The 20,585-nt window shown below is 32.2% G+C and overlaps 2 protein-coding genes and 1 non-coding gene across 3 annotated transcripts; all 3 read right to left on the reverse strand.

The window, feature by feature from the left end:
* Window positions 1–1,212: 1,212 nt before the first annotated feature.
* Window positions 1,213–10,391, reverse strand: LOC114381936. The gene is made up of 17 exons (XM_028341171.1): window positions 9,979–10,391; window positions 9,799–9,890; window positions 9,474–9,512; window positions 9,306–9,362; window positions 8,433–8,507; window positions 7,425–7,490; window positions 6,505–6,547; window positions 6,099–6,144; window positions 5,689–5,782; window positions 3,751–3,803; window positions 3,540–3,624; window positions 3,356–3,458; window positions 3,180–3,272; window positions 2,927–2,993; window positions 2,662–2,728; window positions 2,506–2,559; window positions 1,213–1,615 (listed from the first exon to the last, which is right to left on the reverse strand). The coding sequence occupies exons 1-17, from the start codon at window positions 10,013–10,015 to the stop codon at window positions 1,469–1,471; spliced, it is 1,218 nt and encodes a 405-aa protein (XP_028196972.1). The 5' UTR covers window positions 10,016–10,391; the 3' UTR covers window positions 1,213–1,468.
* Window positions 10,392–10,923: 532 nt separating this feature from the next.
* On the reverse strand, window positions 10,924–14,728 carry LOC114381947. Its single transcript, XM_028341180.1, has 5 exons — window positions 14,283–14,728; window positions 13,907–13,988; window positions 12,644–13,471; window positions 11,643–11,900; window positions 10,924–11,291 (listed from the first exon to the last, which is right to left on the reverse strand). Exons 1-5 carry the CDS (start codon window positions 14,707–14,709, stop codon window positions 11,132–11,134), a joined length of 1,755 nt encoding a protein of 584 aa, XP_028196981.1. The 5' UTR covers window positions 14,710–14,728; the 3' UTR covers window positions 10,924–11,131.
* A 27-nt stretch (window positions 14,729–14,755) lies between these two features.
* TRNAH-GUG lies at window positions 14,756–14,827 on the reverse strand. The gene has a single exon. It is a non-coding gene; the product is annotated as a tRNA-His (tRNA).
* Between the last annotated feature and the right edge of the window lie 5,758 nt (window positions 14,828–20,585).

A 20,585-nucleotide genomic window follows, 5' to 3' on the forward strand; every position in this document is an offset into this window, starting at 1 on the left:
GAATTTAAAGTTAATTAAAAAACTAGAAATTATAAATGTCTCAAATATATTTTTATCAACAAAACATAATTAAAATTTGCATAAATAAATCATATAAACATATTCATTTTTATCGTTGTACGTACAATTCAATAATATAATTTATCCACTTCTAGCTCCTAGTTATCAATTTTCAATTTTAAATTGGTTTTCTAATTTCTAACTAACTTTTTAGTATTTAGCTATCTTTTCAGTTATTTTTTTTCAAAAATAATTAAAGTTACTTTTTCAAAAATAATTATAATATTCAATGTTACTTATTAAAAAATATATCCGTAACCCCACAAGATATATTTCGCAGCTGCCCCGCTCAAGCTATCAAATTAGATGGTAAAGCTTTTTGACTTCAAAACCATAAACAACACACAGACAATGTGACAAGGGCAAATCAAGGATGAGCGAAATCAATGTGACAATGTGACAAGGGCAAATCAAAGCTAGTTGATGTGTGACACTGTAACTCAGAAAAATACTTAAAAAGTTACAATGTATATGAACTTGTGAATTAATCTGATTCAACTCAAATTGATCGAACCTAACTGAGTTAGGAAAAACAGGTAAAAATAACTCCAAGACACCTAGAAGTTTGTTTTATAACCCAGCTTTCCCATCAGTTAGGTTGAGTCAAGTTGACTCACCCATTGAGGGTTATAATTCGTGCTAAAATGAAGCAGGGTATTGTCTCAACTGGATAAAGTAAGATTTGAACTATATGATGTACCACTCTATATGATGTAACAATAGGATTTGAAAGACCATAGTTAGAAGGTAAACCATCAGAACCTTACCGCCTTGAAAGCCACATCCAAAGTTTTATATTCAAACACATTTGGATGATAAATCACCATTGCCACTAATTTGAAGCAACACATTTCTTTTTGTTTGAGCAACATGATTAACACATCAACAATCAAAACATTAACTGCAATCAAACATATTCCCACTAACCAGAGGATTTAGCACAATTGATTAAATATTGTGCCTGAATTATTGTAAATCTCATGATATCTAAATTTGATTCATGTTGATTAAAAAAAAAACAAAATCTTCCCACTAAGCACATGTTTTACTTAAATTAGTTTTCAAGATGTTAGTAAAAATTACAATTATTTCTTTAAAATCAAGTGAACCAAACATGCAATATGTTATAGAAAATGGAATCAAACAAAACGATTGAACCCCATCAAAATTCAATTTCAATAAAATCCAGTAAATGGAATTCAGCAACTAGATTCATGCTATAACTACCCTTTATTTACTTCTAGATGTGAATTTGTGATTACAAATAAATACATCGGACTGAGGCTTCAAAACCACCCTAAATGAGTTGATCCAAATAACATATTTTGGCAGAAGAAATTCCCAAAAATTAGATATAACATGGTGTCGGACTGTCAGAAAACAAAGCAAAATGAGTAGCGGCACACATTCAAATGGCACCATATTTTCTTTCCGTTGGTCTCCATGCAGCACCTGCACCTTGAGAAGGACCAGGAGGACGTTCCCAAGAGGTTTCACTGCCAAATGCACTATTGATGTCTTCTGGCCGTGAGTAGCCTTGCCCAGCTCCACTAACCTATTTTCATCACACACTCAACAAATGATAGATATACAAATGAAGTGCAGACAATCCTGCTAAACAAATTTACAAACTGCAATATTGATTTTTCTGTGCAAAGTCCCGAGAAATTTCATAGTTTGAAAAAGGAAAAAGGAGAGTACAAAATTTAGGAACAAAAGAACAAACCCATTATGCATCTAAAATTATATCAATAGCAATGCTGACAACACACTCTTTACTAGACATTCTCTATAATTTGGTGAATTTTATGTGGGTCATACTAAAAAACAATAAATATAAGTTTTACAGTGTAGTCCAGAAGAAATTTACCCAATAATAAAATGTGTTGGTGAAAGCTTATGATTTTAGCATTACTCTTTTATTTAATGTCGTTGGTGATGCATGCAATACTGCATTTCTTCATATTTAAATACTTTCAAAATAAAAAACTAAATTTAACTAAACATAACTCTGACTTTAATAAAGAGAAACGAGTATTATTCTATTGACATGCCTTTTCAATTTGACCAATAAATATAAATATAAAAATTAAAATTAATTTAAGAATCTAAACCAATACTCACTCTCAACTTATCATATTCTTATTTCTCTACACAAGTTTTTTTCTCTGATCCAATTTTCTCCCAACCCCTTTGCCCTTTGGATAAATATAAATATAAAAATTATAATAAAATTTTTCTCATGCTAAGCATATGCTTAAAATTTCTCAAATCCATGGTATAGATGTTTAATAGAGTGATGTCCAATATTTAGTTTAATCAAGCTCAGACCTATCAAGACTAATTTTTTTACTATTAGAAAGACCTAATATATTATGAAGTTCAGAATTAAACCATTAATAGTCAACAGTTCCAATAAAAATTAGTAAGGAGCTAGGAACTCACTGTCTCTAAGCACGCAGAAAGAATTGTCATGCCAGGCAATGCATCAATTCCACGCTGCAAAAGGTTAACATTACAGATATTTAAGATGTATGTGATATAAGCTATGAAGAACTATCTTATGCTTGCAACTTGCAAGTGAAAGAGAAAAATCCTGACCTGGCGTTCCACTTTTGTCTTGTAAATGAACCCTCCACAACAAAAGAGTGTTGAAGAGACAAAAAATCTGCCCAATAACATGTTCCCATATATTGAACATGCATAGAAAAAGAATAAGAAAACATTGATGTGCATATATGATGACAACAAGAAATTGTTTTAAGTCTTACTTTATGAACTATATATAGTATTTAGACCCTAACTCTAGGTAATTCTTTTACTTGGCATAATCAAATACAAATTAAATATAAGAGAGTTTCTATACATGCAAGATAGCACTCCAAATATTGCCCATCCTCTTGTGCGACCTCCCCCTGGATCCTGTTTATAGTCTGCAACAATAAATAAACAGAGCGAGGCCTTCATTCAACAGAAATGGTAGTTAAAAGAAAAAAAGAACATTATAATACCATTGGCATAATCACCATACTTGTTCAGTCTTCCTATTAACTAAATACATAAAAAGAAGAGGAATAATAGTAGATTCTAAATCTTCTAGGTGAGTTAGTATCACTCACCACATGTTTTTGTAAGCACAAATTCAATTGGCTCATAACCCTCAACAGGGATTGTGATATTAACTTCATATGGGGTATTACGGGCCACCTCACCTGGAAAAGAGTTAAAGCATTAAACTTTAACAAAGAAAACTCAGCACAGAACACTGATGATCCTAAAATAAGTGGGACCATACATCTCCAATCAACAATCAACATTGAGGGTGACAACGTTGTAGGAGGCTTCCCTTTGGCAGCAGACCCAGACAATCCAACTTCTAGGCCCTTATCTGGAAGTACCTAATTAGCAGCAGTCAACAATGGTCATGTCCCCAGTACCTTAAGGAAAGCCAAAAACAGTTCCCCAGAGACTAAATGTACCTTTAAACTAGGCTTGTGAACCAGGGAAGAAAGTGAAGCAACTGCAGTCATAAACAGAACTACCTGAGTTTGCCCTGTATGAAAGCTGTAAAGAACAAGCATAACATATTTGTAATAATTGAAGGAAAGGTTGGGTAAGTGAAACAACTGACAACAGAAAATAAAATGCCAATGATTAACTAAAAGAAGCAACAGCAGCAGCAACCCTGACCTAAAATCATGGTGGGGTTTCTCAAAACCAATTTGGGTCATGCCATTATAAACCTACAATTTCATAAAAAGTAAATTTAGTATTATAATTCAATTTAATAGTAAATTTAGTGTTATAATACTAAATTTAGTACCATAAATCTACACTTCATTTTGGTATTACATTAATTTGGTCCTTGAATGATTTTTAATATCAAAACAGCCTAAAATTTCTTATTCTTAAAAAAAAAATAAAGTCTAAAAGCTACTGTTTACTGGGACTAAATTTAAATTATTCAAGTTGTGTTTGACTAGCTATTGGCAAACAGCATAAAACATAACATAATAGAACAAAAGACAATAATGTCCTGCATAATGTGTTTGGTAACTTCAAAATTGAACAAGACCATGTGTTCTATTTTGCCTTTGACACTTATTAAAGAGAACAGAATACGAACTTCAATTACACACATACCAGTCTTTTGGTTGTAAATGGGATCTTTTGTCATATATCATTCTATGACAATTATTATATAATTGTAAAAATTATTAATATTTTTTAGTTCATACAAAAATTATTAAACATTTAATGAAATAAAAAACTGACAAATAAAATTTGTGAATTCATAAAAATAATATATAAAGTATTATGAAAAAGTCATGTTATTAATCAACCAACATGTCACAAAATGTTGTTAGTTATTAAAATAATATTAGAAGCAATACATAGGAAAATGTGAAACATGAAAACAAATCAGAAAACTATAATAGAAAATGGAGATGACAACATATATGAGAATGAGAAACAAATTATTAATTCAGAAGACAATTAATGGGAAATGAGAGAATGTGATGGTAAAAAGGGGGGTGGCATGCCAGAATGTGATAAAGAGGAATTGGGGTGCGACCAAGAAAGAGAGACAAAGAACACTTGATGATAAAAGATGAACAACAGAATGGGTTTGTTCAATTCTTCTTGGTTCTACCCTTTTTAATAGAACCAAATTGTCTCACTTTTTAATTTTGATGTTCTGTCTTGTTATATTTTTAAAATACAAGTATACAACAACCTATAAGTTGTGTTCTGTTCTGTTCCAACTTGACTACCAAATGCTATAATAGGAATAGAGCTCCTACAAGGAAGGTCTATGTGAGAAGGCACAGGCAGCTGTAGAGGATCACAACCTTAATGGGTCAGTTTCACTGTAAATAATCGACTAACAGAAGTTTGTTAGTTAGGTGGGACAGAGGGTTGAGGGGGTATTGTACAGTTGGGAAGTGAGGCCAAGCTGAGACTGTGGAATTACTCGGCATTCTTGTGTCATATTGTATGTTCTTTGGATCTGGTTCCACATTGGGACCGATGAGAAAAATCAAGTTCTTGCAATATTTTCAATCTTGTCTCTAACTGGTACCAGTTCTATCACGGTCACACTACCTCAATGACCAAAACTTACCATTTGAACACCACTTTGATGTCACTATTTTTTGTGGAGCAAATTGATTTTCCAATATTCTAGTGAGGACTGAAATGGGGGTTCCCTCTAATTTAGTTCTAGGTTTTTTTTTTTTTATCAGCAAAAGTATATATATATATATATATATATATATATATATATATATATATATATATGAAGTACCAGAGGTACTCAGTACAATAGGGAAGAAGCCATACAAATGGTTCCGTAGACAGACAAACATAGTCTGAAAAGGAACCAAACTATGACTCAAAATGAAATGTACATCTGCTGGTAATCCTATTTATGCTACCCTCTGCTACTGTAAGAAGCTCTGTCTAAGGTTACTTGACCAATGGTTAAAGTGGATTGAGAAATCTTTCTCCGCACTTCTAATCCTATTTATGCTACCCTCTGCTAATTTAGTTCTAGGTGCTATGCAATATGCATATATCCTTCAAGCAAACAAATACATATAAGTGGAAGTGGTAGAGTCTGCTCACAAGTTCCCATGATCTTGGATGAAAACCAACAGTGAAGCCTTGAAATACTGGAGGGCCCGGTTTATCACATGGAATTGCAAGATCAACTAAAACTCTGAAAGACATCAAGAATGACATAATATTTACATATTCAAATCATACTTCAACAGCTAACATGGGAAATCAAGAACAGAAATGAAAAGTATATGCCATTTCTGAAAATAGTAAGATGAATAAAAGTACATTAATAAACAAGCACTAGAAAATCATCATGAAATTGATTAAAATCTGATCTAAACTAATTAGTTTGGTAAAAATGTTTATATTCACACAGTGTATTTTCCCTTTTCACATTCAAAGAACTGAAGGAAACTTTTTGACATTTGCATCTGACTTTTTGACAGCTCAGAACAAGGTAAAGTATCAAAGACCTGCAGTTTGATTCATTTGTGACATTACATATGCATCCAGGACGACCTGCAATATGAAAACACAGAAAAACATACGTGATTTGCAACTTGAAACAGGATTTAAAATAGCAAAAGTCTTTTCAATATGGCACTAAGACAGTTTATGACCAACATCATTGAAAAATTCTGCTTTGCATAAATCACTCGATGATTTGTTATTATCTCCCTAGTTTTTTACTCTTTTTCAGAATTTTGTCTGTCCTGCACATTTCAATAACCTGTGCTTCTAAACAACCCATAAAGATAGTTCACAAAAAAATGAAAAAAGAAAAAAAGGAAATTGAGAGTGAAAGGAATCAAGGTTGGATCATGGCTCAAAGCTCACGTTTCATGTCGCACTAACTAATATCTCAAAATATGATCATACCTTTACATTGTCCATTCAAACATTTCCCACATATGATATTTACCTGAAACATGAATGCAAAATGTGAAAGGTCAATGCACCACATAATGATACAAACATTATGCTAAAGAAGCCCATACTTCTTACAGCCAAGAAATCATGTAATGGACCAAAAACATTAAATGTGTTTGGCATGTCAAATAAGCAAGCTTCTAACTTATTTGACTAAATGTTGGAAATAGGTGGTGCAACTGACGTTTATTACTTTTCCAAGTAGCTTAATATTTATTTTTCAAATAGGTGAAGAAAATGGAAATCTCCTAGTGTTTTAACTCTCTCGTATTTCATAACACACATAACACTATTTATTTTAATAATTACAGTATTTATTTTAATTTTTAATAAAATATTTAACTTTCAAAAATCAATAAGAAATTTAAATTAATGAAAAAAAATCTAAAACTAACTTGTACATATACTTTTGTCTACAAAACCAAAAAAAAAATAGAATCTATAGAAAAAGTTACATAAATGTGTCCTTTATGTTATTTTATCACCTACTTCAACAACAAATTTTTCCAAACATGTTTAATTCAATATCTAATTTAAAAGTTGTAAGCTTGAAGCTAGCAGTAAATATGCTTTAATCTAGCTTATAAAATTTAAGGTAGCTTATAAGTTTTAACCTTGCTTATCAGCTATTTTTGTCCAACATAACCTTATTCTAGTGGGCACCTATTTTGTGTCTCTATGCTTGATAATTAACATAGTGCTAGATTCTATCAAATCACACAATTCCTACCTAGGAAATTATGCTTGGTGATATCCCCTTTATTCATAAGATAAGCCCTCTATCCCAATTAGTCAAATAGGATAAGTCATGGGTCTAGTTTATTTTTGTAAAAAGTAAAGAAAAATGGAAATTTCAGAATTGCACTAACCTGGGCTGTTCGTCCCATTTTGTCGTAACTTTGTTCGCAACCCATAAGATCACCATTATAAAATTCCTACACATAGTAAAAATGGCTTATAAAGCAGGGGAGAAGGTATTAAAAAAGAAAAAGGATGAGATCTGGGAGCAAAATGTAAAAAACCAATTTCGAAATAATACATTTGTAGTTTAAATGTCATGAGACTCTACCTATGCACTTACATTAGTACCTGCTACTTTGTCCCTGAGAGGCTGAGACCCATGTATCACATTGACCACAAAGATGATTGCAACACTATTGAAGTTCCATTCTTAGAATATTAATTATTTTTGCAACTTAAATTATTTTCATAGCCTTAGAATATAGGTATGGACCTAACTTAACCCTACAAAATCAGCTTGTAAGGTACGGGTTGTCCCCCTACTTATATACTTTAATTTGGTCATATCTCTAGTCGTTGTGGGACTAAACCACCACCCTCGAGGTTGCAACTTAGGCAACCCCAAAGAGGCCGCAATTAAGGCAGAGCTGGACTGCAATTAAGGCAGTTTTTCAACACAGAATTAAAACACTGCTTATGTGACTAAAATAAGATCAGCATGCTCCTAGGACCATTTGTGCTTTCAATCTTTCATTATTATTCCCACACATTTAACATTTGGCAGATGTGTTTGACACTGCAAGGTATTCTTACTAGCAAAAGGTCAAATAGAAAGCACTCAAAGCAGTGGAAGAAAAATATAATTATAATAATTTCCTTCTGTTGGAAAGAATGTACAAAGGGGTAACCTTATCTCTACATATTATGTATTTTTAGTAATTAGGGTATAATTACACACACACACACACACCCGACGACCACTGCATTGTAAAACACACAGATTTCATCATGCGTCTCTTGTTTTCTCCCCTCTCAACACCTTCCATGAGGAACTGATGTCTAAGAAGTATCCTTACTCATGGTTTTTATTTTGTTCACGCGAAAATCAAAATATAGCATAGGCAGAAGGAACTTACTTGTACAAAGTCAGATTGACCAGAACCAGCAACAAAGTAGTTGAACCTATCAAATCGGCCAAAATCAACATATCCCTGGAAAGTTTTGGGTATCAGCTAATGAAGTGGAAAAAAAATATTACATCCAATAAAATGAGCATGCCTTGATAAACGATGACCTGATTGAAATTTTAGGTCAATCTAGGTCAGATATAAGATCCAAAATTTCTGCAGCTTAACTGAATTTAAGTGTTTGGAAATCATTATGCATCAGATAGTTGTTAAAGAACTCAAAGGAACAGCTGCACGTCTACCTTTTAATAACTAATGAAAGACGCAAACAAAAATGACATAATCTTCCCAAGACCATTAAATAGGGGAAGGAGAAGAAAATAGAAACAAAAAATACATGACCCAAAAAGTGTCCTTATCCCTCTGCAATCTGTAAAAAAGTCTACCTCATAAAGCCATGAGCAGAAACCCAAACAGAAGTAAATAAAATCAATCTATTCAGCCAAATCAGTCTCAGTTTGAGAAGAGAAGAATAAGTAAAACTCTGGCCTATCAGTAGAACATATAAGCAACTCGTGAGTTAACCATGTAACATATGAATGAATCAAACACTGGATAGCTGAAGCAATCTTTGTGAGATTTATAACAGTCCAGGCCAAGTTAAATATTAAATTAAATATGTTTTACATTCTTAGAGATGGTGCCTTAAGTGCTTGATGTGAAAAGTACCGAGAAGATAAAAAAATGCAAAAAAAAAGCATGTTTTTTCTTCTGATAACGCAAAAACTACTCTACCCACAAGCCCAAAATAGGGGAAGAGGAAGAATTAGAGCACATAATAATGAACAAAGCAGTTGAAAGCATGGTGACATGCACTACTACCGTTTGTGATCTACTCTCCACATCTTTGCAGAATCGCACGGACAAATCAGAACCTTGCTGCATCAACAGAAAGTGAAAAACTCAGAAGCAGACCAGAAGGCCTAAAATTGAACACATGAACAAGATCATTCATATATAATTGGCATAATAACTGTCAGAGAGCATTACCTTTTGATCATACTCGAAAAGATAACCAGTCCAGCCACTCTAATTAACCGGTTAAGCAAAACCAAAAACATAACTAACCGTATCATTAATTATTAGAGACTCTCTTTTTAACATTCTCTCTATGACTGACAGAAACTAATCGGAAATTACCAATTTTGGCGGGACCCATTTCTAAATCAAGAGAGAGAGAGAGAGAGAGAGAGAGAGTGATTAAATGAGTAGTAAAACCTAAATCAATGAATGAATTACTAATTTACGATTATGAATATCAAAATACAATAGTGAAATAAAAGTGCATAACATGTGGAAATGAATTGAAGGATACGAAATCAACAATGCGACTAGAATTGTCGAAAGCGTAGCAGTTGGAAGTCGGCATCGAAACTGAAGCCACCCATGGTACCTGCAAAAACACACCTGAAACACACCAAAAACAAAAACGAATTTCACTGCGTTTAAACGACCGGTCGTTTAGGTAAAGCAAGTGGCGAAACGATAGACCCACCTAGGCATAAAACGGAGAACGCCGTCGAACAACGCATTTTTGGGATCGAGCGTTGCTTCAGATTTTGAGGCGGTTTCTGTGAAAATTTACATCTAGCAGTGGATACTAGCGAGAAGAGTCGGAGACGCGCGAAGTGACGAATGAAACGGCATGAAGAGTGTGTTTCGGGTTGCCAGTGATAATGTCGTTTATTTGGCGTCTCGAAACACAGGCAACTAAATAAAATATTGTCGTTTTTCCTCGGTGAGCTTGACGCAAACACCAAGAAGGCTTAGCGAAGGTTCCGTTCTGGGTACGGAGGCAAATTTACCTGGATTCGCTCGTATTCAAATCATTCGACCCGATGGACCATGTAACCGGAAAGTCCTTTTTTTTTCCTTGGATCAGGCATCACAGTTCCTCAACCCACTCGATAAATCCATATATTAGTTCCGTTCATCGTTCTCACGTATGGAAACCATTAAAGTTATTAGAAATTTTAAAAAAAAAACATTTAACTAAAGATAGAAAAAAGTAAAATAAGAAATAAAAATAATTAATTATTTTAAAAGTAACTTTCATTCTCATGTCTCATGACTCGTAAGAATAATAAATAACATAAAATGGGTTTAAATTTTAAGAGTGAAAAACCTTGTTTATTCTACCAAGCTGTCAATTTATTTCTTAGATTTATTAATAAATTATTAAAATAAAAATGAGGAATTGTATTTCATTTTTTTTATCAAAATAAAATAGGATATTAAATGGGTAGGAAATGTCATAGAATTATTCACAGATTTATTCGATTATTGATAGATTTCTTTAGATTGAGAATAATTTGGTACAAATTTTGAAGACCAAAACATTCTCAGGCTGTCTGCTTCATTTGAATCAGTTGAACAGCTCCGATGCTTTCTAAAAATGGTTTGGCCGCATTAATACTAGTAGTGTGATACACAGCCCAAATAATTTAAATAGGATTTAACCAGCAATAACGTAGTTGGATAAGACAAATTGACGCCAATTATCTATCCAAATAATCAAGATCAATATAATTCTGGCACCTATTCTGTCAAGTAAATTCTAGCTATAATTTTACGTTTCCTTCATACAATACAAAACTTTAATCATTGTTCGACCCTTTTGGTTGCCGAACGAGTTGATGAGTAGATTACTACAGTTGCAAAGATGACAAAATTAAACCTTGAAGGGAAGCACAACAAGGTGGATATAAATCTTTTGCTGATATGAACAACCCCACCAATTCTTGTGTTTGACGAGTCAACATGAAAATGTCTTCAGCCGAATTCTTTGTTGCCCATTCCTCTATCAACCTGCATAAGTTGTTCAAATTTGTAGGAATCAATTTATACAATGCATATATCATGCATGAACCGATAGATTATGCAAAGTTAATGGGTAAGCAAATCATTATTCCTTCCCGTTCTTAATCAAAAGAAAGATTTTTAAAAAAAATATTTATTGTCTCCTTTTTTATCAAGAGGATAATAAAAGGAAGAAAGGAGTCAAAGCATCTAGTAAAATATCAAGATAAACAACAGCAAAGATTATAACTTATATATGTTTCTAATTCAAAAGACCAAACGAAAAAGAAAAATCTTCACATATTATATTTTTCATATTAATTGAATATCATGATAAAAAGAAATAATTTGATGACTGACCTTGATTGAGATTCTGTTGCATTGTGGCAGTCAGAAAAAAGCACTTTGATTATGGGCTGTAACTTTAATTTAGCAATTGGGTCTTTGTCTTCTAAACTAGAACAATTCCCAGAACATGACCAAGTATCTGGATTTAAGAGAATGATTTGCAGGACGGGGGATTTGGTTGTCAGATCTCTAATGACAAACCGAAATGATGATTCATCATTTGCACACTCCATCAACTGATTTGCAAACATTTTGCCCATTGTATATTTACTGGTGACAAATATAATGCATTAAAATTTATTTGGGATATATCAGTATTTAACAAACATACTTCAAAATATAACCCTTCTCTCACTGAAATTAAAAAAGAAAAAAGAAAAACTGTAAGGCCTATTAACTGAAAAAGAAAAGTAATAGCAATAGCCTGGAATACACAACATGGATATAATCGTGCTCATTCTCAGTATCAAGAAGAAACAGCATACCAGACAGTTTTCTTTTTTGCCTTTGGCCTATAAAAAAGTTTATGATTAACAACCTTGAGTTCACAAGAATGTCAAGACTATGTCTTCCCCATTAACTCTTTTGTATATAAATGCATGGCATTGATTGGTAAAACTTTTACACACATTATCTGTAGCCTGTAGGTGCTACAAGCAGAAGGACTTCCTGAAGCATGCAATAGCACTGCCATCGGCAGAAGTTTTGTCCACCAATACTTCAATTTTTGAGACTTAATGCTTTTTCTTCCCCAATATTACATTTATACTACCCAATTAATATCTATCAATCTAACTAATTCATTTATTATTCCCAAAATTAGCGACTGGATGAATGAAACTATACATTGAGACATTAGTTTCACTTAAATCCTAGAAGCATACATGTTTTTACCGAATCTAGTTCTCCCTGGTTAGCTGCAACTGAGTTATAATGACACAAAACTAAGTGACCTTTTTTCTTTCTGATAAAGAACTATTATGACAGAGTGAATTTAGTCATTCTTAGCTAACCTGAACATATCCCCTGATCCTCCAACTTGCACACAAGTTGAAATATAACATTTGAAAAATCGTACTCCCCCATCTACAGGTGTCTGTCCCTCACGACATGGGTAGGCTCCAAGGAGAGACGTGCATTGAGGGCACGTAAATTCACGCCAATCAATATCCTTAGAAAGATTTGATAATCTAGCCATGAAAACATCTTCAAGATAACCGTTGAGGAAAGACTTCTGATTTCCCAGAATTTCCACAGTCTCTGTTGGCATCCCTTTCTTTCCAGCAGTTCCACATAAATTGTGTTCACTGTCTCCATGCCCAACATTGCTTGTCAAATGAGCACAACAACTAGGAGTTTGGGTCACATCTTCGGCATGATTCAAATCTGGACATGAATCAGGGAAGTCACCACAACCAGGTTTACTCTTCGCAACTTCACACCTCAAATTCACAGAAAGCTTCTCATCCTCAGGATGTACAAGCCTAGAATTGCTATCAAAAGCATGGGTCACTTCACCATAGTCACTGCAAGTTGAAGTTCTTTCATCATTCAATTCACAGTTTCGCATGCCTTTGACAACACCATCATCTCTGGAGACTTCTGTTACAGTACTACATTCTTGCTCTCCACACCCTTCAAGAAAATTACATTCCACAAGATCATCCTTGCAAAGAGTGACAGAAGCAGAACTTACTAGACATACCCCCGGCCTGCACATATAAGAACTCACATATCTCATCACCATCTTCTCACTTATCCCTCCAAACGAACAACAGCAAGCTCCAAACCAATTGTCCGCCACCTCTCTCCAATTCACCGATGGCATTTCAACAAAATTCCTAAACAAGTAACGATACAATAACCTCAACAACAAAACATTAAAAAAAAATCATTAGCCCCTGGTCCCTATTACTGCCAGTTTATTATCAACTTTTCGTATAATTTGATTTCAACCTCATAGCATCCAACCAAGTGTCAGATATGTAAAACTAAAACCTGGCAATCATACTAACCATTGTTTAGGGGAAATAATTTCACAAAAAAAATATAATAATTATGACCCTATTTTGAGAAACTTCTCCTTAAAGCGCTTATAAAAGAAGAAATAAATGAAATAATTTTTTCCCAGTGTCTTAAATGAGCTTATACATAAGCTAATTTGCAGAAGTTAGTTTTTCCTTGGTATTTTCTTCTCCTACGAGTGTGTGAGGAGAAATTTATACAAAGAGGTTCCATTTCTCAAATTAAGCTGAATATAATATTGGCATATTTACCTGAGAGGAATTCTGGTCAACTTGAAGGCACAAGTTCTGCAGTAGAAGTCAACTTCTCCTGCAGAAGACAAAATTTTCACATCTGCAACAAAAGAAGAAGCGGAAAATAAGCACAACTTTTGAAACAAACAAAAAACAATGTTACACAATACATATAAATTCAAAAAATAAGTAATAAAACTCCAATCAGATACAGTAGTTTAGGTGTTGTCTGTGTTGTTCTCCAATCAGAATTGAAGTTTCACCTTTGGTAACCCGAAATCTTTTAATACAAAATGCAAATTACCACCGTAAAACTTCAATTTTGATTGGAAAACAACACACTGAATCCAAGTTTTGTCCAAAATGAAAAATTAGAAGCGGCATTTCGAGATACCGGATTGTGAATCGAGAGGGTCCGGCGGCGGGGTTTGGGAGAGGTCGAGGGCGGAGAGGATGGGGTGGTCGACGGGGAGGAGGAGGAGGAGCTTGACCTCGATGTGGTCGGAGAGAGGCCGGAAAGCGACCGGAGAGTCGCCATCGACCAAGACGGCGGGGAGCGGAACCCTAAGGGAGAGAAAGGAGGCTGTGAGAGTGAGGAAGGAGTGGGAGGAGTGAAGATCGACGGCGAGGTCTTTGCATTGGAGAGAAGGGTTTAGGGTTTTGTCGTTAGGGAAGAGCGTTAAACGCAGCGTTGGGATGTGGGACTGTGCTTCCCATGTGTAACGCCATCCTTGTTGTTCGCTGTCGCTGCACATTCTAATGCTTGCTCTTTGGTTTGCTTCTTCGCTGAAAATTTGGAAGCGCCATTGCACATTGGCCATAAATAAAACCGCATTTTTCAAAAAAATTAAAAATAATCGTTTGAAGTGTGGCTGCTGGGATTCGAGCCCAGGTCTCCACGGCCACAACGTGGAATTCTTACCACTAAACTACAGCCACTTTTGCTAATGCGAATTTATTTTACGTATTTTCTATTTCTTTTACTTCATTTGTTCGGAATTGTAAGTTCACCAGCCTTTGACCTTGTTGTGTGGCGAGCTAATAATACAAAAATAACTTTTTTTTACGACAAACATAATCATATTTCATTCATAATAAATTAAAGAATTAAATACATTTTTCATACTTATAATATATTTTTTTAACTTATTACCTAAAAAATAATTTTTTTTATTTTATTATCTCATATTTCTAAACTTTTTCTTTTGATACATGTTAATAGTCTTAATCTATTGAATAATAATATAATACTTGTAGTTAAACCAACAGAATATCAGATCATCCGTTAAGGAATAATGTAATAAATTAAGAGAGTGTTATGTCATCATTTAAGGAACTTAAATTAATGATAAGTACCAAAAGTAAAAGTTTAAAAATGTCAGATGATAAAATAAATAAAAAAAATAGGTAGTATGAAACTACAAAATGAGTATATTATAGGTTTTAAAAACATATTTAAATCTAAACTAAATTATAATTTTGATCTTTTTAATTTCTTGAGTTCATGATTTTTGTTCTCTTAATTTTTAATTTTAATATTTATTCCCTTAGTTTTATAAATTAATAATTTTGATTCATCTCCTCGATTATTAACTAATGATTTTGATTAGTATAGTTGATAGGTTAGTTATAAACTATTTATTTTTACCAAAGTTAATTATAAATAAATTAAAAATCATTAATTATTAAAAAACTTAATTTATAAATGATAGTTTTCATTGAGCAATATGACCTACATATACCTTCGCAAACATCGTCAATGTCAAAAAAGTATGAGAGGTGAATAATAAAATTTAAATATATAACTATAGACATGAGTTGCCCTACATAAAATGGTGGAAAAATTAGTTAAATAGTTATTAATTGTGAGCTATGAGCCACATGACAAACCCAAAATACCTCAAAGAACAGTTTTAAAAGATATGGATGTAATATGATGTTAAGCATAGTTAGAAGAGAGTAAAAAAGGCTAAAAGATTGCAATATATGAATTAGAATGAATTAAAGTGGAAAGATATTACAACTATAAGGATAAAAAAGAATAATTAAACCATAAATTTAATACGTGCATGCGGTTTTTACTGAAGAAAACAGAAAAAGAGAAATACCACCACAAATTAGTAGAACTAATGTATTATAGTAGTTAACTAGCTAACAATAATTGAACACCATATATCAGTAGGCAGTACCTAGGCAATCATAAGTTATATGCATCATTCACATTAGGCAATATGAACCACATAATTTCTTTTTGTCTCTACTTGATTGATAATTTAATATATGTGAAACTTTAATATGGTTAATTATATAATATTTTATCTGTAACCAAAAGAATAATATTTTATATTTTAGAGATTTCAATTATAATAAAATTTACTTATAATTTGATCATTTTATATAATCAGTCGATAATTAAAAATGATTAACTTAATATAATTCTTATCAATGAACTTATTGTGGAAAATAGTTTCATTCTTGTCAGTTAAATTAACTATTTATGGTAAACATATTAAAGTATAATACTATTTGATTAATTGAAAATAAAACTATAAATGTATCACTGAAATCATATAAAATTAATTCATCATTTTTGCATATTTTCTTTTTTCATTGACGATAACTCCTTCATTTAAAATAAATAAAATATTTTATTTAGCCTTTTTTTAACCTTATAATTTATATTTATATTTAATTCTATCAATTCGTTCTACTTATTTTTCTTTTTATGTTAGTTACAAAATAAATATTTTGTTTTCATATTTATCTACTTAATCAAATGTTTGTTAATTTACCTAACCAATTTTCCTCACGATTTTTTATTTAGCTATTTATTTCTTATTTACTGGCTAATCAAATATCAATTTTTCATAATAAAATTATGTAAAATTTTGTCATGTGTTAAGAAAACAGCGTGAAAGTATTATTAGGTTCTTAATAATTATATAATTTCTCTGTGATTATATTTTTCTTAAATATCTCGTTAAATTCTATGAATATTGTTTGAGACTTTGAGTAATCTTCTTTCGTTTGAATTAGTCCATTATCATTTTTTATTATATACATAATGGGGGTTGAGTTGAGCTTAATCAAGTTTATATCTTATTAGTGATAAATGCAAATATAGGATTTAATTTAAAATTAATTGGTTTATTGTCCCTATAATCACGTCCATGTTGTTTTTTTATAGGAGAAAATCAAGCTCTACTATTATTACTTTAATTTTGATTCAATTTGTTTCTTTGATTTTAGCTAAGGGTTGTGGCTTATTGTTAGTGCAGCAACTATTTAACCTTCACTCCATATATATAAAAGAATATATACAATATAAATAGTTCTTTCCTTCTTATATGGTATCAGATTTGTCTTAGTCTTACAGCACTTTAAACACGATCCTTCTATGACACCCACCACTTCCACTACCACCAATGAGTTAAAAGAACTCATGGAGTTCAACAACAATTTTCAGTTTCCAATCAAACTTACTGTGTCCCATATTCATAACCCCACTAACTTCCCTCATTTCACTCAAGCTTCCACCCCACCCACCATTAACTCACCAGATGGCACACCTCACCATCCTACCTTACCCTTTCCCGAACCTGTCCATGTTTCATCTTCTTCTCAATCACTTGCAGTGGAATCACTCTCTCGGTCTTCTATGTCAACTATATCTCAACATCCCATGGTCACTTGTGGAAAAGTTGGAATATTCAAACCAAAGAAATTATTCTCTTTGAGCAAACATCCAATTCTGCCAATTAAAGAACCAACCAGTGTATCCAAAGTACTACAATATCATCAATGGAAGCAAGCCATGTTGGAAGAATTTACCGCTCTCATGAACAATGGTACACGGTCTCTAGTCCCCAGTCAACCCCATTTTAATGTCATTGAAAACAAATGGGTGTTTCGTTTGAAAAGAAATCCAAATGGATTGATTGCTCGTTACAAAGCCCGGCTTGTAGCTAAAGGGTTTCATCAACGACCGGACATTGATTATAAAGACACCTTCAGTCCAGTTATCAAACTTCAAACAATCAAAATAGTCTCACTGCCTTTTGTGACGCTACCTCAAGCATACCATCTCACATGGTCTACAACTCGTTGCAACCAAAAACCATGATCTCACTGCCTTTTGTGATGTAGATTGGGGTGGTGATACAAATGACAAAAAGTCTACAGGTGCATATATTGTCTATCTTGGTCCAAATGCTATATCTTGGTCTAGCAAGAAACAATCCATAGTTGCAAGATCCTCAACTGAGGCTAAATATCACACTATTGGATTAACAACTTTTGAACTTCTATGGCTACAACAACTACTATTGAAACTTGGCATCAAATTAACCAAGCAACCAACTATCTTTTTAGACAATATTGGTGCCACATATCTTTGTGCAAATCCATTTTTTCACTCAAGGATGAAGCACTTAGCTATTGATTACCATTTTGTTCGTGACATTGTTGTCAAGGGTGAAGTCAAAGTGTCTCATGTTCCTTCGAGCCATCAACTAGCAAACTTGCTAACTAAGCCACTCTCCCAACCACGCCATGAGTTTCTCATCACCAAGATTGGTGTCGTTGACTCCTCCTCCATCTTGCAGGGACATATTAGTCATAAATGTAAACATAGGATTTAATTCAAAATTAATTGGTTTATTGTCCCTATAATCATGTCCATGTTATTTTCTTATTATAGGAGAAAATCAAGTTCTGTTTCAATTTGTTTCCTTGATTTTGACTAAGGGTTGCCACTTATTGTTAGTGCAGCAACTATTTAGCCTTCACTTTATGCATGTAAAAGAATATATACAATATAAATAGTTCTTTTCTTATAGAATCCTCAAAGAATATATATCTAATATATTTTTTATTTTATGATTCTTTATTGTTTCATTATACTATAGTGAGAGAAATCTAATATGTTTTTTTAATTAATTAATTAAAACTTTTATGTCTTAATAGTTATTTATTTGACTATCATCAAAGTCTACTAAGATTTATTTGACTATTAAAGACTATGGCCATCTTTTTCAATTCCAAATTGCACTAAAATATTAACCAGTTGCGTACAAGAAATGTGTTATACTACTATTATCATATATAAACATGCATGAAAATGTTAAATCTTTAAATTATATAGCCATTAACACTTAAAAAGAAAACCGTACATTACTCGGGCTAATAATTACTAGTTAATTTATAGTTTTCATCATATCAATCTATTAAGCATCCAGCGTGGATTTCCATTTGATGCCGACAAATGAATTGGCATAGACAGAGATTAGGGACTCCTAGGATTAAAATATGTCTAAAAGTAACCGTACAGCATGGTAATTAATAATGCCACCATCTTCATATCGAACCACAATATTCCAATCAGTTTGCACTATACAAAATGTTATTTTAAATCTACAGTAGCAGTCCTCATATTTGAAAATATATAACATTATATATAGGTTCCTTTTTTCCATACTGCTCTGTTATAAATATTACCCTAAATATTAATTAAATATCAGCACTACCATAAATTATTATAATTTTGATCCCATGACTGACCATTTTTGTCTTATCGGCAACAATATTCGGTACTTGGAGCAAATGCGTAGAATGTGACTGTAAAAACTTAAAAGGGAATATAACAGCCTTTTCCGAAAAATAAAATTTCTGGAAAATGAGAGTAACCTTCTTTTCTTTTTTTTTTTTTTTGCTGCAGGGAAAATGAGAACCTTTGTGACAACTTAACACGAGAGAAAGACATAGCAAAAGGAATTCGATGCTTTTGAAGATCAGCTACTATACATATATAAGCAATGTATCAAGTACGTTGAAGCTACTTGCTCACTTTAATTTGATTAAATGGCCACTCATAAAGTGAAGTCAAAACACACGTGAGGTACTGTTGCATAAATTATGGATTGGGTTATACTGAAAGATAAAAGGTATTTATGAATCAAAAATTTAATGGAAAGATAAAAGGTGCTTAAGATTTACTTATCTCCTTTTTCATTTGTTCTGACTTTAGAGTTAATTATGCTAAATTATGGATTCTAGAAATTATATAAAGTGGTTGCATTTGTCTCGTTAAGACGTTAACTCAATGCCACATAATTCATAAAAAAAAACTCATTCATGAAGATTATTAACTAATATTACTAGACATCTAAACTAATTATAATGCAAACATAACAATATTGTTTTGTATTGATATAATTGATCTCAAAAATTTTATTGCACAACATTCTTTAATTTTAATTTTCTACTTAAAAATATTAACTATGACCTCTATACATTAAAGTCTAAGTTTATAAATGTTGTTAACTTTAAAGAAGTCAACGATGATTGGTTCAAAATCAGGCAGGTCTAATCTAAAGAAACACTTAACAAAATTATCATATTACAATGGTTTAATTGCAAATTTTCCTACCAAATTTTATTAGTTTTATTTTTGTAAATTTTACCACTAAACTTTTATAATTTTATAGATTTTATTACTCAAAGTTTTTTTTTCATGAATTTTATCATCCAACTTTTAATATTTCTTATATTTTACCATCTAAATCTTTTATTTGTGTACATTTTACCATCATGATAACAAAACGATGTAAAAAGTTTTTTGTATAAATTTTTTATATCGATTATAGTTATAACCAATGTAAAAAAGTGGTTTTCTATATCATTTATGATTATAACCGAT

Source organism: Glycine soja, chromosome 2 (genome assembly GCF_004193775.1).
Source record: "Glycine soja cultivar W05 chromosome 2, ASM419377v2, whole genome shotgun sequence".
Taxonomy (NCBI): Eukaryota; Viridiplantae; Streptophyta; class Magnoliopsida; order Fabales; family Fabaceae; genus Glycine; species Glycine soja.

Coding starts and splice junctions, on each gene's coding strand:
- LOC114381936 (XM_028341171.1), bottom strand. CDS start 10,015: ATGCGTTGTTCGACGGCGTTCTCCGTTTTATGCCTAG. Junction 9,363..9,473: donor TTTTCGAGTATGATCAAAAG/GTAATGCTCTCT, acceptor CTGTTGATGCAG/CAAGGTTCTGATTTGTCCGT. Junction 3,625..3,750: donor AAACCCCACCATGATTTTAG/GTCAGGGTTGCT, acceptor TGTTCTTTACAG/CTTTCATACAGGGCAAACTC.
- LOC114381947 (XM_028341180.1), bottom strand. CDS start 14,709: ATGGCCAATGTGCAATGGCGCTTCCAAATTTTCAGCGAAGAAGCAAAC. Junction 11,901..12,643: donor GGATCAGGGGATATGTTCAG/GTTAGCTAAGAA, acceptor ATTTGTCACCAG/TAAATATACAATGGGCAAAA. Junction 11,292..11,642: donor GCAACAGAATCTCAATCAAG/GTCAGTCATCAA, acceptor CAACTTATGCAG/GTTGATAGAGGAATGGGCAA.